General features: G+C 45.4%; 1 protein-coding gene across 1 annotated transcript in view; it reads left to right on the plus strand.

Annotated features, from left to right (window-relative positions):
- Positions 1 to 17196, plus strand: part of THSD4 (thrombospondin type 1 domain containing 4) — a 1544828-nt gene that overhangs the window by 1487847 nt on the left and 39785 nt on the right. Inside the window, 1 exon segment of the mRNA XM_029575745.1 lies at positions 2274 to 2447. Within this exon segment, the coding sequence (XP_029431605.1) occupies positions 2274 to 2447 (174 nt within the window).

The following is a 17196-nucleotide window of genomic DNA, read 5'->3' on the forward strand; positions in this document are numbered from 1 at the left end:
TAAACTCATGACTAATCTTCTGAAATTGCCTCAAACTGATTTTGCCTAGCACTCATAAATGCAGGCTCTAGATTAATATAATTTACCTAGCTTGAAATAAAACAAAATCAGAAAATATCTGAAAATTACCTAACTGGTCCCTTGCTACAAAATAACAATACAACTATCTGTCTCAGTACTACTAGAGAAATAAATTTTCTTCAGGTTAATTAACTAAAAGAAAACTTTCAGCTACCAGAAACTGCTTTTATCCTTTGTTCTCAGCAGTATTCCGGAGGCTGAAATTAAAGTTTTACCTCATGACTACATACCTGTATCTTTTCCATGCTCTGTCTGATTCTCTCAAAGTCAGAATCATCCTTTTTATACATAAATAAGAAGTCTCATTAATATTCAATCCCTTGTCTTTCATTGGCTATTGTGATGAATACATAATGCATTACTTACCAGAGCTCTGATGCAAAGGTATCTCATCTGTCCATTTAAATTTACCAGTATCCCATAATTTAACAAAAAAGCAATTAGTTACGTATTTTATTCTCCTTACTGAATCTCCTCATGCGGGCAGTGCTAGCCAGTGAATAGCACAAGTCTAGCTTCAAGCCAACAGGACCTTTTGCTGGTAGCAAATCTTTCTTCCATGAGCTTCAAAGATGTATGCTAGCAATAGTATCATACTATAAACAGGTTGATTACCTTTCTGTTGTCATTCACAAAGACATTTCCTTTCTTTTGCAAACTAGGAAGTTCCTGATTTCAAAGCAGTAGCCAGAGCTGTCTCCTGTCCATTTGTTCCTAAATTAGTATTGTTGAGCAGAGAGAGAAAACAATTTAAATTAATATATGGTTCTGAAAAGTCACTACTCAAATCGTAATGTGAGTGAAAAACTTACCATGCATCTAATCAAACAACATATTTATGTAAATTTTTTGAAGCTTCAAATGTGGAACTTCATCAGTATAATATTTTCTTGATAAAGCTCTCCATTCCTTGTCTTTATATCCCAGAATTTTAATTATACCATTAAATAATGATTTAAAATTCTTAAACATGAATTTCCAAAACAAAAGAAGAAATATGGATGCCCCAAGCGTCAGTCAATGAAAGATAATTACTTAACTTGATACTCTCTCAAGATCAGAATTCATGAGGTTTCCTTCATCCAACAAAATGTTCTTTCAGAAAACCTATTAAATTGTGCTACATGTCCCAACATTGATGTTTTGAGAATTCTTCATCAGGAGACCTGCACCAGAGACCGACCATTGTTATAAGTAAAAACACTATGGGGCGGATTTTCAGAGCCCTGCTCGCGTAAATCCGCCCAAAACCGGGCGGATTTACGCGAGCAGGGCCTTGCGCGCCGGTGAGCCTATTTTACATAGGGTCACCGGCGCGCGCAGAACCCCGGGACTCGCGTAAGTCCCGGGGTTTTCGGAGTGGGCGTGTCGGGAGGCATGTCGGGGGCGGGGCCGGACGCGCGCGGCGTTGCGGGGGGCGTGTCGGCAGCGTTTTGGGGGCGGGTACGGGGGCGTGGCTACGGCCCGGGGGCGTGGCCGCGCCCTCCGTACCCGCCCCCAGGACACGGCCCGGCGTGCAGGAGGCCCGCTGGCGCGCGGGGATTTACGCCTCCCTCCGGGAGGCGTAAATCCCCCGACAAAGGTAGGATGGGGGTTTAGACAGGGCCGGGCGGGTGGGTTAGGTAGGGGAAGGGAGGGGAAGGTGAGGGGAGGGCAAAGGAAAGTTCCCTTCTAGGCCGCTCCGATTTCGGAGCGGCCTAGGAGGGAACGGGGGTAGGCTGCGCGGCTCGGCGCGCGCAGGCTATACGAAATCGATAGCCTTGCGCGCGCCGATCCAGGATTTTAGCCGATATGCGCGACTACGCGCGTATCTACTAAAATCCAGCGTACTTTTGTTTGCGCCTGGAGCGCTCGTCTGAAAATCTACCCCTATACATTCAAACCTTTGTTGGCCACACCCATGGGAAACCTAGAAATGATTGCATTAAAAATGACACAGAAAACGGTTGAATTAGCACACGTTTGAAAATAATTGGACACCAATAAAACAGCAATGGGTTTCTGATTCCTCTACCTGCTGTGGTGAACCAGTGGATCAGCTGTAGGTTGTTAAAAGTTTGTTTCTGTGTATCTAGTTTTTTTTTTGTTAAAAAGATGGTGTTAGAATGGGATGTAGCACTTATAAGTAAGCACACAGATATTTCTAACCATAAATTTAAAAAAAATCACCTAGGTTATTTATATTAATTCAGTGTTCAGTACCCTGTGGAGTGGGGCAAAGAACTCGAGATGTAAAATGTGTCAGTAATATTGGTGATATTGTGGACGATGAAGAATGTAACATGAAGCTTCGGCCAACGGACATTGAAAACTGCGACATGGGTTCCTGCGCAAAGAGTTGGTTCCTCACAGAATGGAGTGACAGGGTAAGAATTTTAAGTTCTTGCATGCAATGCTTCTGCCTAATCTATGCCTTTAATAGCATTATTCTAGAATTATGGTGCACTTCTAGTTTTATGAAAAGTAAAAAGTATTTCAACCAGAAATGTTACTGGAGCTCTATAAATTTGTAGTAGGCATGCTAGTGCTAATCAGTATCACCAGTTCTTTCTTTTTTTGTAAATCTGTTTTATTCAAGTCATAGAAGAAAACCAATGAACAAATATGATCATAATAGCTGTGTCAAAGGTAACAACAAACAATACAGCCGAATAAAGATCAGATACAATTGGAATTCCTCTGCAACTCTTCATTTTACTTTTTCATCACCCTTCTCCAGAAGAGCAAGATATGGTAACCCCCCCCCCCCCACACACACAATTACCCACAGCACATTCATTCCACTGATTCTTAACACAATTATTCTTAGCTGTTTTACGAGTCTTGAATAAGTTTTAAAAGTGTCTGACAATTTTCTCCCACAAACTAAAATATCCATGCATCATTGTTATCTGTCTAGGATGTTGAATGCTCTTTTTTTGCAGTATTTCCATCTGTGCCATCTGTTTCATCATATCTTTCCAGTCCCTCACATGTGGCAAAACATCGGATTTCCAGTGTAACAAAACATGCTTCTTTGTTAACATAATGGCCACAATGATGAATTTTTTGCCCCCTTGAGGAAGCTGTAAACTTCTCGCCATTAAATGCAAATATAATAAAGGCCCCGACCAAGGGATCTCATAATCTAAGACCCTATCCAATAGACCATATATTTGTCTCCAGTAGTTTTGCATTTTAACACCAGTAGTTTTGCTTTTACACAATCCCTTGTTAAATGTAAACCAGCATGATGTGATACCTATCGCGAATGCCAGTATAGAAAAACACTAAATAAATAAATAAATAAATAACCCTTAAACATGTGACAGAGAGTTCCTGTCTGGACATTACATTTATTTTACAGATCTGATTCCCAGGATCTAGTAATATAGATCTTATGTAAAAGCTTAAATTGAATCTCTCTCAAATTAAGCAGGATGAGGTGTTTATATAACCATGAAAATGCAGTTGCAGATCCTTCTTTTCTACTGTTACACCCAACTCTTCACTCCCCTGCTGTGGCAGATGATCTGTGAGGATCTGGCAATTTAGATTTTAAATGATCAGCCCAGATCGTCATTTTATTAAATTTAAGAATGGTTTCCAAAACATTTCCTCCTCATCTGAGAGAGATAATAAGCCCAGGTTCCCCTTAGCTAGTTGTAGACAATAGCGCCTTTCCTGCAAATACACAAAGAATTGCATATGTGGTATTCCCCAAGGGGCGGATTTTAAGAGCCCTGCTCGCGTAAATCCGCCCGGATTTACGCGAGCAGGGCCCTGCGCGCCGGGAAGCCTATTTTACATAGGCCTCCCGGCGCGCGCAGAGCCCCGGGACTCGCGTAAGTCCCGGGGTTCTCGGAGGGGGGCGTGTCGGGGGCGGGCCCGGTCGTCGCGGCGTTCCGGGGGCGTGTCGGCAGCGTTTTGGGGGCGGGTACGGGGGCGTGGCTACGGCCCGGGGGCGTGGCCGCGCCCTCCGTACCCGCCCCCAGGTCGCGGCCCGGCGCGCAGCAGGCCCGCTGGCGCGCGGGGATTTACATCTCCCTCCGGGAGGCGTAAATCCCCCGACAAAGGTAAGGGGGGGGTGTAGACAGGGCCGGGTGGGTGGGTTAGGTAGGGGAAGGGAGGGGAAGGTGAGGGGAGGGCAAAGGAAAGTTCCCTCCGAGGCCGCTCCGATTTCGGAGCGGCCTTGGAGGGAACGGGGGGAGGCAGCGCGGCTCGGCGCGCGCAGGCTATACAAAATCGATAGCCTTGCGCGCGCCGATCCAGGATTTTAGTGGATACGCCGCGGCTCCGCTGCGTATCTACTAAAATCCAGCATACTTTGCTTGAGTCTGATGCGCAAGCAAAAGTAGGCTGATCGCGCTTCTTTTAAAATCTACCCCAATGTCTCTTGTAATTGCTGAAAAGAATAAATGGACACCAAATCAGCATTAATCCATTGTGGCACAGAATGGAGTCCTTTATTAGCCCAGTCTCTGAACACTTTACAGTCTCTCTGCGGCAAAAAGTCACAATTACTTTCTAAAGTAATGAATGGGGAGACAGAGAAATTGCATCCAATACTTTTCTCTACCAAAACCATGCTTTGCACAAGGCTGTCAACCAAAAAGGTGTGCGGAATACGGAAGCCAATTTAGTAAGTTATTAGGATGATACCGTGTGGACCAATCCTTCATAGGTTCCTCTTTATCAAATTTTTTCTTATTAGAAACCCAATTGTGAATGAGACATAGGAGACATGAAGCATTATAAACCCGCAGGTCTTTTATGGTTAATCCGCCTTATGATTTTTCCAGCCTAAGCATATCAAATTTGATGCGCACACATATGCCCGCCCAAATGAAAGATCCTATGGCTGACTTAAAGGCCATCAGTTAAGAACATAAGAATATGCCATACTGGTTCAGACCAAGGGTCCATCAAGCCCAGCATCCTGTTTCCAACAGTGGCCAATCCAGGCCATAAAAACCTGGCAAGTACCCAAAAACTAAGTCTATTTCATGTTACTGTTGCTAGTAAAGCAGTGGCTATTTTTGAAGTCAACTTAATTAATAGCAGGTAATGGACTTCTCCTCCAAGAACTTATCCAATCCTATTTTAAACACAGCTACACTAACTGCACTAACCACATCCTCTGGCAACAAATTCCAGAGTTAAATTGTGCATTGAGTGAAAAAGAACTTTCTCTGATTAGTTTTAAATGTGCCACATGCTAACTTCATGGAGTGCCCCCTAGTCTTTCTGTTATCTGAAAGAGTAAATAACCGATTCACATTTACCCGTTCTAGACCTCTCATGATTTTAAACACCTCTATCATATCCACCCTTAGCTGTCTCTTCTCCAGGCTGAAAAGTCCTAACCTCTTTAGTCTTTCCTCATAGGGGAGCTTTTTTGAGATGCGGCGACCAGAATTTCTACACAGTATTCAAGGCACGGTCTCACCATGGAGCGATACAGAGGCATTATGACATTTTCCGTTTTATTCACCATTGCCTTTCTAATAATTCCCAACATTCTGTTTGCTTTTTTGACTGCCACAGCATATTGATCTTTATTTTTTAACCCAGAGTGGTATCATCTGTAAAGAATATAGAAATTTAGGAAGTATAACCATCTTTACCAAGGCACACCACCCCATAATCGACAAAGGCAGATCTTTTCACCTCTTCAGCTGCAGTTTGACTTTTTCTAGGTTAGGGGTAAAGTTATAATCATAAATCTCTTTATCCCTTCATGCCAAATTAATCCCCAGGTATTGCATTTTATCATGTGCCCAAGCCAATAGAAATTCTCCCTCCATCTATTAGGCAGAGAACAATCAGGTTGAAATGCCTGGAATTTATCGTAATTAATTTTGAGACCAGCAAAGGCATCAAAGTTATTCAAAATGTGTCCCAGCCAAGTCCCAGGGCTACCTACAAACAGCATCATGTCATCTGCGAAAAATCCTAGTTTTACCCTTTTATTTTTTATATCTATACCATAAAAAGTCCCAAATCATGTAATTTATGGTCAGGGGGCTCTAAAGACAGGACAAAGAGTAATGGTAATAGTGGACAGCCCTGCCTAGTACCCCTACCCAGTGCAAAAGATTGAGACAAAGTTCCATTTATCAGCAATTGAACCTGTGGTTGAAGATATAATCCACTGAATGAATTGGGTACCTAGGCCAAATCACTGTAGCACCCACATTAGATATGGCATTCCACACAGTCAAAAGCTATGGCTGCATCTAAGCTTATCAACATCCCCTCTTGTCTGACATGGCCAGTGGACTGAATTGACAGGATTGCCTTTAATAAATTGTTATTAGAAAGTCTGCCTTTAATGAAGCCAGACTGATCCTGCAATACCAAGGTTTGAATGACGGTGTTCAAGCGAGGGGCAAATACAGCTGCCAAAATGTTCCAATCTTGGTTTAAAAATGATATAGGGCGATATGCCTTGGGGCAGCTTGGATCCTTACCCGGTTTGGGCAGTAAAATTACGGTTGCCAAATTTTATCTCATATCAAAAGAGCCTTTGTCAAAAGTGGCATTGAACATAAGTCGCAAGGGGGTTAAAGTTTTGTCTCCTAAGATTTTATAGAATTCTGGGCCCAGTCAATTTGGCCCAGGAGCCTGGCCAATTTTAACTGCTTGATACCCATAAACATATTGGCCTCTATATGAGGGGACTCCAAGCTATACCATGCAGTATCAGATAATTGGAGGATATTCAAACTATCAAAAAATACTTGCCTTTCCTGTTCCGCAACATTTCCTACTGCAAATACCTTTTCATAGTACTATACAAAAGCTGACAGTATATATGGAATTTTCGAGTAAGAACAAGAATCATTTTAAAGGGGGATGACCAATCCCCTAGGCCCTTTATTAGTCTTTACCAGCTTAGCTTACTATATTCTGTGGTGCCTTAATTGTCAAAGTTTCATTAAGCTCCCTTCTAGTTGCCAACAGCTCTTCCTTAGCATCTTTGGAGAGGTCTCTCACATACTGCCTTTTTAAAATTTGGAGATGTTTTGTGCGAATTAGGATCTTTTTATCTCTTTCTTTTTTTAACTTGCTTAGTATGCTAAAATATGACTCCGCATTACACCTTGGCAGCATTCCAAAATGTTATATCATTAATTGCTGGGGACATATTATACTCTACATACTCTTCCCATTTTTGCTTAAGAAAAGTTTTAAAGCACTGATCATCATATAATCAGGGAGACATCTTCCCTTGTGCCATTCCCCCCTTCCCCATGTTGCCCGCTAATGAAGATATCACCATGTCATGATCTGAAAAAGGGATGACAGCAATAATACTAGATGTCAGACTAGCGAACAATGTCTTCACAATTAAGATATAATCCAACCAAGTGAGAATAATATGTAAACTCAACATCACCCTGGTGTAATGTGCACCAGGGAGGAGGAATAGCCTAGTGGTTAGAGCAGTAGGGCTATGAACCAGGAGACTAGGGTTTGAGTCCTGCTGTTGCTCCTTGTGACCTTGGGCAAGTCACTTTACCCTCCATTGCCAAAGGTACAAAACTTAGATTGTAAGCCCTCTGGGGATAGGGAAATATGTACAGTACCTGAATGTAAACCAATGTGATATCTCAGATCAATGTTGGTATATAAAAAAATTAATAAATGAATCAATTAATTACAACTCTGATAAAAAAAAAAGCCAATATCAGCCTGGGGTTTTAGATGGCTTGCAATCCACCCTAGGGTTGTCAGTAATGTTAAAATCCCCTCCTATAATGACAGCATATTCTTCCCACTGTGAAATTTTTTAGACTAACTGGGTGAAGAAGACGTGGGAGTACTTATTAGGTGAACAAACACTGACCAGTAAGACCTTTGTGCCTTGAAGCACCCCTTAGGATCAGTGATCACACTCTCTTTAACAAATAACACCTTCTTACTAATCAGTATCACCACTCTTCTCTGATTAGTCGTATAAGAAGAGAAAAAGCAACCACCCACCCAATCACTCTGCAATTTTTGATGCTCGAAATCATTTAAGCGGGTTTCTTGCAAAAGGGCGATAGTGGTGTTTTTTCATTTCAGTTCAGATAATTTTTTCCTCTTCATGGGAGCATGCAAGCCAGCTATCTTTAGAGTGCTGATATTGATATTAGCCATACAAATTATCACACAAAACAAACTGTGATACTAAGGGGTAGATTTTCAAAGGGCTGCGCATGTAAATGTGTGGCTGGGCCTTGCGTGCACCAGGCGCATTTTCAAAGTAGCCCGACCACGTGTGTAAACCCCAATAAGGCCCTGAAGTAAGTTGGAAAACAACAACAAAAAAGAAAAAAGGTAGGATTTAGGGGTTGGGGAGGAGAGGGGAAGGGAAGGGAGGTTAGGGTAGGGGGTAGGGAAGTTCCCTCCCAGTCCACACATGCCACCCACCATGTGCGCGCAGATTATAAAATCCAGCGTGCATGTGCTTTTGGCCCCTGGATTTTATAACATGCTTGTGCTAGCGTGCGCACATTATAAAATTGGCACACGCAGAGAAGTGTGCACACATGGATGCGCGCATGCACCTTTTTAAATCTATCCTAAAGAGTACACCTTGAAGAGGCGAGGTCCCCCAGCCTAGATCTCCCCTCCTAACCCACAGACTCTCCTAAGTTCCTGCTACAGTCCCACACAATATCAGTTCAGAATCAGCCACAAGCATTCAGACATACATACCATTTTCATTCACGTATCAAAACTGCAAACCCCCATAACTCTCAAACCCAAAGCTCCATCCCGCTCCAGACTCTGACATTTTTTCTTCAGCGACAGTCTCCTATCCGCATCATATGTTGTGGAGCAGGAATCGTAACCTTGAAGCTCCAGATAACTGCGAGATAACTGTAAAAAATATGATGAACCTGCGAAATGTAACCACCAAACACTTCTTTTTCCAGAGTATGTGGCCCAACTCAAGATCCACAAACAAGTAAATCTTGCCCAAAATAGAAATATTGCTGGAGACCCATAGAGAGCTGTATGAGTCAAGCATCACAGCTGGGAAAAACAACCACCAACTGGAAAAAAAATTACGATTTTAGATATCTTTGGTGATTCATGTTCTTTGAGAAATTTCTCAATCTCCTCCTTGTTGTTAAACAAACGAGCAGCTCATTGATGAAACACCCACACCTGGGTGGGATACTGCAGGGTGAATTCTCTTATTGAAGAGCTGCATGCAGTATGGCATGATTTCCCTACATGCCACCATGACAAGTGTTGAGAAGTCCGGAAACAAAATAATTTTGTGACCCTCATAAAGAAGCTCTTTCTTTTTTTTGTAAGCCTCCAAGAGTTTAACCTTGTCAATGAAGTTGAGAAATTTCGCAATAGCTTGCTGAGGCTTATGATTAACCATTGACTGTGGGCCTAGCCTGTGTGCATGCTCCACAATTATCTGCTGCTGTGTGCTCGCTAGCCCTAAGACCTCTGGCAGCCACTTCTCAAACCACAATAGAACTTTGCTTTGGAGAGTTTCCGGTAAGCCCAATATCCAAACATTGTTCCTCCTGCTATGATTTTCTAACTCATCTAGTTTGTTTTCCAGCTCTTCGGGGTTTTTTTTGCAGTGACACAATAGAGGCCTCTGTGGCATCTTGCCTTTCCTCTTGATGGCTTACCCTTGCATCCATGACCATCAGTGCTGTGTGATTGTTTTCCAATTTGTCATGCAATTCATCTAGAGATGACTGCAACTTTTGCAGATGATCATTCAGTGCCACTGATACTGCCTTAGTTAGCAGACATAGCAAGGTTTCTTAAATGCTGTCAGTCGATGTGTGCGTGTCTGCTGCCATCTTGCCTTCCTGTAGAGCCAGCTTTTCCGCCACCAATTTTCTCGGACTCCCTGCCATATCAAAAGATGTAGGATCCCCAGAAGAGACCATCTAATTTTCATTTATAAGCAGATGTTCCAGTTGATACTCAGTTGGCAGGTTAATTAAAGAATTCACAGAACTTCGAGGAGTCGAGAGCACCGAAAACTGCTCAGCTCAGCGTCATCACTGGAAGTCAGTATTGACAGTTCTTACACACGTTTTAAATACCACATTTTTTATTAAGCATTTTTCATTAGATTATTACTGAAATATATTTTCGAACATTTTATAGCAATACTAAAAAAGATAATTTTCAAGAAAATTCTGAATCTTGTGGCAGGCAGCTAGTTCATCACCCACTGGACAAGGAGGATGCACACTGGGTCAGGGTTTTTATGTGAACACAATGGGGCAGATTTTCAAAGGGGTATGCACGTAAGATACGCGTGTACCCCTGAAAACCTGCTCCAACCTCCCCCTGCGCACACCGAGCCTATGTTGAATAGGCTCGGCGGCGCGCACAAGCCCCGGGACGCGTGTAAGTCCTGGGGCTTTGCTAGGGGGGCGTGTTGGGGGGCGGCGCGACATTCGGGGGTGTTCCAGGGGGCGTGGTGCCGGCCCAGGGGCATTCCGGGGGTGTGGTCGTGGCCTCCGGACCAGCCCCCGGACTGGAACATGGCGCGCCGGCAGCCGGCTGACGGCGTGCGCAAGTTACACCTGCCTCGGGCAGGTGTAACTTTTCCAACAAAGATGGGGGGGGGTTTAGATAGGGCTAGGGGGGTGGGTTAGGTAGGGGAAGGGAGGGGAAGGTGCAGGGGGGTGGAAGGAAAGTTCCCTCCGAGGCTGCTCTGATTTCAGAGCGGCCTCTGAGAGAATGGAGGCAGGCTGCGCGGCTCGGCGCACACAGGCTGCCGATTTTGCGCAGCCTTGTGCGCGCCGACCCCGGATTTTAAAAGATACGCACAGCTACGCGTGTATCTATTAAAATCTGGGGTACTTTTGTTTGCACCGGTTGCATGAACAAAAGTACGCGCGGGCGTAGTTTTTAAAAATCTACCCCAATTTGTTTATTTTATCATCATCATCATTGTTCATTTATGGCCATGCTTTAACACTGAAAGAGTACAAAGCATGTAACAAGCAACATTACAACAAAAAGAAAACATTATAACAGTGAGTTACAGTAACAATAATGATTCCAGAAAATTCCAGAGCAGGTTAAAACATAATTGTTCCAAGAACAGGAATTAGGAGTAGCATGAAGGAAAATAACTCGATGCCAGGTTTGGGGGTAGTAGTTAACAAGAGTAGGGGCTTATGCCACAGGGATGATAATGACAGCTGGGGGAATGTACATAGAAGACTCAATAGGTTTCAGAAGAGTTAATTTCATGTCAGTCAGCCTTCCCTGTAACAGGTTAATTTCTTCTGCTTTTCACTCCTGGCTCAGGCCAGCCTGCCCAATAAATCAGACTGCAGCAGGGTTTTGACTTCCACCCATTTACTCAGCTTAACCTTTATTTAGAGGACAATTTTCAAAGCTATTAATATGGGTAAATAGTGATTTGCATGCATAAATTGGCAAGTGCCCTCCTTCAGGGGTAGATTTTCAGACGAGCGCGAATAGCCTACTTTTGTTTGCGCTCCAGGCGCAAACAAAAGTACGCTGGATTTTAGTAGATACGCGCGTAGTCGCGCATATCGGCTAAAATCCTGGATCGGCGCGCGCAAGGCTATCGATTTCGTATAGCCTGCGCACGCCGAGCCGCGCTGCCTACCCCCGTTCCCTCCTAGGCCGCTCCGAAATCGGAGCGGCCTAGAAGGGAACTTTCCTTTGCCCTCCCCTCACCTTCCCCTCCCTTCCCCTACCTAACCCACCCGCCTGGCCCTGTCTAAACCCTCATCCTACCTTTGTCGGGGGATTTACGCCTCCCAGAGGGAGGCGTAAATCCCCGCGCGCCAGCGGGCCTCCTGCGCGCCGGGCCGCGACCTGGGGGCAGTTACGGAGGGCGCGGCCACGCCCCCGGGCCGTAGCCACGCCCCCGTACCCGCCCCCAAAACGCTGCCGACACGCCCCCGAAACGCCGCGACGACCGGGCCCGCCCCCCGACACGCCTCCCTCCGAGAACCCCGGGACTTACGCGAGTCCCGGGGCTCTGCGCGCGCCGGGAGGCCTATGTAAAATAGGCTTCCCGGCGCGCAGGGCCCTGCTCGCGTAAATCCGCCCGGTTTTGGGCGGATTTACGCGAGCAGGGCTCTGAAAATCTGCCCCTATGTTTTTTGGCAAAACTAGATGACTGTAGGCCATGCAGTACACCTTCTGTTGTTATTGAGATTTTACTTGGCTCCCTAAACAGGGTACCATACAAGAATGACACATGGAGGGGTAGATTTTCAGACGAGCGCGAACAGCCTACTTTTGTTTGCGCTCCAGGCGCAAACAAAAGTACGCTGGATTTTAGTAGATACGCGCGTAGTCGCGCATATCGGCTAAAATCCTGGATCGGCGCGCGCAAGGCTATCGATTTCGTATAGCCTGCGCGCGCCGAGCCGCGCAGCCTACCCCCGTTCCCTCCTAGGCCGCTCCGAAATCAGAGCGGCCTAGAAGGGAACTTTCCTTTGCCCTCCCCTCACCTTCCCCTCCCTTCCCCTACCTAACCCACCCGCCCGGCCCTGTCTAAACCCCCATCCTACCTTTGTCGGGGGATTTACGGCTAAAATCCTGGATCGGCGCGCCTCCTATTTTACATAGGCCTCCCGGCGCGCGCAGAGCCCCGGGACTCGCGTACGTCCCGGGGTTCTCGAGGGGGGCGTGTCGGGGGCGTGTCGGGGGCGGGGCCGGAGCGCACGGCGTTGCGGGGGTGTGTCGGCAGCGTTTTGGGGGCGGGTACGGGGGCGTGGCTACGGCCCGGGGCGTGGCCGCGCCCTCCGTACCCGCCCCCAGGTCGCGGCCCGGCGCGCAGGAGTCCCGCTCGCGCGCGGGGATTTACGCCTCCCTCCGGGAGGCGTAAATCCCCCAACAAAGGTAAGGGGGGGGGTTAGACAGGGCCGGGCGGGTGGGTTAGGTAGGGGAGGGGAGGGGAAGGTGAGGGGAGGGCGTTAGAGGATTCCCTCCGAGGCCGCTCCGATTTCGGAGCGGCCTTGGAGGGAACGGGGGTAGGCAGCGCGGCTCGGCGCGCGCCGGCTATACAAAATCGATAGCTTTGCGCGCGCCGATCCAGGATTTTAGTGGATACGCGCGGCTCCGCGCGTATCTACTAAATCCAGCGTACTTTTGCTTGAGTCTGATTGCCCAAGCAAAAGTAGGCTGATCGCGCTTCTTTTAAAATCTACCCCAATAGGCTCACCGGCGCGCAGGGCCCTGCTCGCGTAAATCCGCCCGGTTTTGGGCGGATTTACGCGAGCAGGGCTCTGAAAATCCGCCCCGGAATGAGCAAGAATACTTGAGTCTATCAAGGGAGAACAGCAAGTAGTGCCTAATCAAGCAGAGATGATCGATTATGACTATTTATTTTAAGCATCTTAGAAAGCAAGTTTTAAGAGGGGATGTTAAGGTAAAATGCTGTAACAAAGAAAAACATAGAGATCCTTGATATACAATAGGTTGATTCTACAGTTGTTATACACTTTGGGGTAGATTTTAAAAGAAGCGCGATCAGCCTACTTTTGCTTGCGCATCAGACTCAAGCAAAAGTACGCTGGATTTTAGTAGATACGCGCGGAGCCGCGCGTATCCACTAAAATCCTGGATCGGCGCGCGCAAGGCTATCGATTTTGTATAGCCTGCGCGCGCCGAGCCGCGCTGCCTCCCCCCGTTCCCTCCAAGGCCGCTCCGAAATCGGAGCGGCCTCGGAGGGAACTTTCCTTTGCCCTCCCCTCACCTTACCCTCCCTTCCCCTACCTAACCCACCCACCCGGCCCTGTCTACACCCCCCCCTTACCTTTGTCGGGGGATTTACGCCTCCCGGAGGGAGACGTAAATCCCCGCGCGCCAGCGGGCCTGCTGCGCGCCGGGCCGCGACCTGGGGGCGGGTACGGAGGGCGCGGCCACGCCCCGGGCCGTAGCCACGCCCCCGTACCCGCCCCCAAACGCTGCCGACACGCCCCCGAAACGCCGCGACGACCGGGCCCGCCCCCCGACACGCCCCCGACTCGCCCCCCTCCGAAAACCCCGGGACGTACGCGAGTCCCGGGGTCTGCGCGCGCCGGTAGGCCTATGTAAAATAGGCTTACCGGCGCGCAGGGCCCTGCTCGCCTAAATCCGCCCGGTTTTGGGCGGATTTAGGCGAGCAGGGCTCTGAAAATCTACCCCTTTATGAATCTGGAACATATACACTATTAATCAGCCCTGACAGGCATTAGTCAACTATTATCAAATAGTTTCAACACACTCTGCCAACAGAGTTGAGCCTGGCTCCAAAGAGAGTTATAATGCATTCCCTTTAATGGGCTTTACAATTCACCTACTAAAACAGACAAAACTAGAGAAACAAATTTAAAATGTTTTTGTCAGCCTGCAGGTTTACAAGGGATTAAAATTGTTGGCAATATGAATAGTGCTTTAGCCAACTTGGGGGAGATAAATGCTTATAAAAAAAGCAATATATTACTGTTAATGAGGCAGCTGTGAATATGAACAGTAGCATTTACTCCCACGCAAATTCCTTGGCTTCCTCTGCAACAATTTGGTATTGGATTTACTGCAATGGGAAAGATTCCATAGAATGCAGCCAAAGAATATCATGTTAATAGAATATCCTATTAATACTGTAAAATCTTCAGAAATATCCATGCTTCTGAATATCCTCCTTTAAATGCAAACACAAAATCATACTGTTATTGCTCTTGAAATTTGCTGCTTTCTAGTTCCATTTAAGAGCCCAGTTGGGATCCTAACCAGCTTTCTCATTTCTAGTCAAAGTTTCACCTTACTTTATTTGCAATTTATGGTTAAGAATAGCAAAAATGCCTCATCATAGAGGTATTTCCTTTGAAATAATTCTTTATCAGATTTGAAAGTGCTGGCTGATGACAGATCAACTTCACCAGTCCTTGGCCAAATTGACCATTTCTACCCAAGTAACTGAAGGGACTATCAAAAAAATCTGCGTATGTCAGAAGTTGTTGAGGATGAGGAGAGAGGCCACATCACTTATTAGGAGGGTGGAACCAATAATTGTTGGCGTGCAGAACCTCACTCATATATACAGTTCAGAGAAATTAAGTAAAGAAAAGCATCTGACTATAGGGACTGTATGCACATTCTGCATAGTGTATATGCATAACAATGGAATTGACCAGCATTAAAAAGCCTCAAACTGTCCTCACAAAAATTGCAGAATCCTGAGAGTACCTCCAATTGTGCATGAAAAGGAGAGGATTAAAACTAATTTTAAGGTTTTTTATATAGTTTGATATATATAGCAATAGTACTTGGCTTTGCCTAAAGCCCTCAACTCCTCTGACAAGCCATTAATTGCTAGTCAATGCCACTTCCCATTTATCAACACTACTTAGTGCATTATGAATGTTTTGGAATAACTTTTGATCTTCCTTAGAATGGCAAAATATGGTTCATATGATTCACCTTGTCCGACATACTATTACCCATTTTTGGAAGGCCTTTATTTATTAAAGGAGACAAGTCACTGACCTTACTACATTGGATAAACTGACTTCTTGCTTCAAGGCAAATTCGATCAACATGAACTGAATTGGGAGCCTTATTAGAATTAAGTTTTTCTGCTTTAGTTTGCTTTGTCAAATTATTCTGCTGCAATTAATTCTTTTGATTATAGCTGTTTCTCTATAATAATTTCTTATCCTTGTCTAATGCACAGTTGTGTTTGGCATGTTATCACTTGCCAAAAATACATAGTTCATAAAGAACAATTATTGCATGCCATAATGAAAAGCACAGTAACTGGATGGCTTGGTGGCTTAGTCTCAATGCTGTGCACTACCATGCAGAGGGATTTGAGTTCCTGGCTCAGATATTCTGCTCCATCCTCTCCCAGGTCAACTGGGGATACTTATGGAGGCAGTGTTCACAGCCCTAGTGGAAGGAAGTCATAATACTTATACAATAAAAACCCATGCTGGCCAGATTATAGTATTCCAGAAGGAACACTGGGGAATGGCTCCTGGCCAAGGACCATCACTGAATTGGCAGGGCTAAAGTAAGTTGAGAAGAGTTCTAAAATAGTGAAAAATATGCCTGGGTAATTGCAAATGAAGGCTGGTGGTGCCTAATCCCAGCCCCAGTTGCAATTGAGCTAAAAGCTGAAAGAAGCAGGAGAAAATTCCTGTGCCAAAAAAAGTACAGTAACTAATGTCCAAACATACAAATTAGATACATTTTCTACTTTTAAAGCAAAAAGTTAAAATCTAATAAAATTAGTATCATTACGCAATTTAGGATAACCTACTGGTGTGTAAGTTCAGTGGCATGAAGAAAAAGAATATGGTATTTGCAAGTTAAAAGGCTAGTGCACAGTCAAGTAAATTGTAAAAGGCCTGCGTGTGTAAGATTGGGGGGGTTATGTGCATGGCCGGGCCTTGCGCGCATTTTACAAAAGGCCCGGCCATGCACATAAGCCCCGTTACAAGCCAAAGTGCCAAGCCCAAAGAAATGGGTGGGCCAGGGGGCATGGTCTGGGCGGGGTGGGGCAGCGCATGCATGTTATAAAATCGGCACGTCCATGTGTGCATGCCAGGAACCTCGAGCAGGTCTTAAAATCGTCCCCTTAGTCTTGGAAGATAATATACAAGAACAATCTGGGCAAAATAAATAAGATCTCTTTGAGTCATTTGATGCATGCCACTGAGAAACAGCATTAAATTAATTTGGTTCCAAAAAATTATCTTGTCTTAGTCTTCTCCTTGAACAGCCTGTATAGCTCAACATTCCTCAGTAGCAGACTAAAGTAACAGCTGAAAAATAGACCCCAAAAATTTGACTCTTAATAATACATCTGCTAAGTCTTTTTTTGTGGTACAGCTTCTTTGGCTTCATAACTTAATAGGGCCCACATATTTAAGATCCAATAAAGCCTTACTATAGAATAGATCAGTGTTTTCTAGTCCTCTCCTAGAAGCACAGCTAATCAGTCAGGTTTTCAGGATATTCATCATGAATATGCATCAGAAAGATTTGCATGCACTGGAGACCAAGGGAATGTATGTGCGTACAGCTCCAGACTTGCATATGTAGAGTATTTTATAACCTAAGGGGTAGATTTTAAAAGAAGCGCGATCAGCCTACTTTTGCTTGCGCATCAGACTC

Source organism: Rhinatrema bivittatum, chromosome 13, assembly GCF_901001135.1.
Source record: "Rhinatrema bivittatum chromosome 13, aRhiBiv1.1, whole genome shotgun sequence".
Taxonomy (NCBI): Eukaryota; Metazoa; Chordata; class Amphibia; order Gymnophiona; family Rhinatrematidae; genus Rhinatrema; species Rhinatrema bivittatum.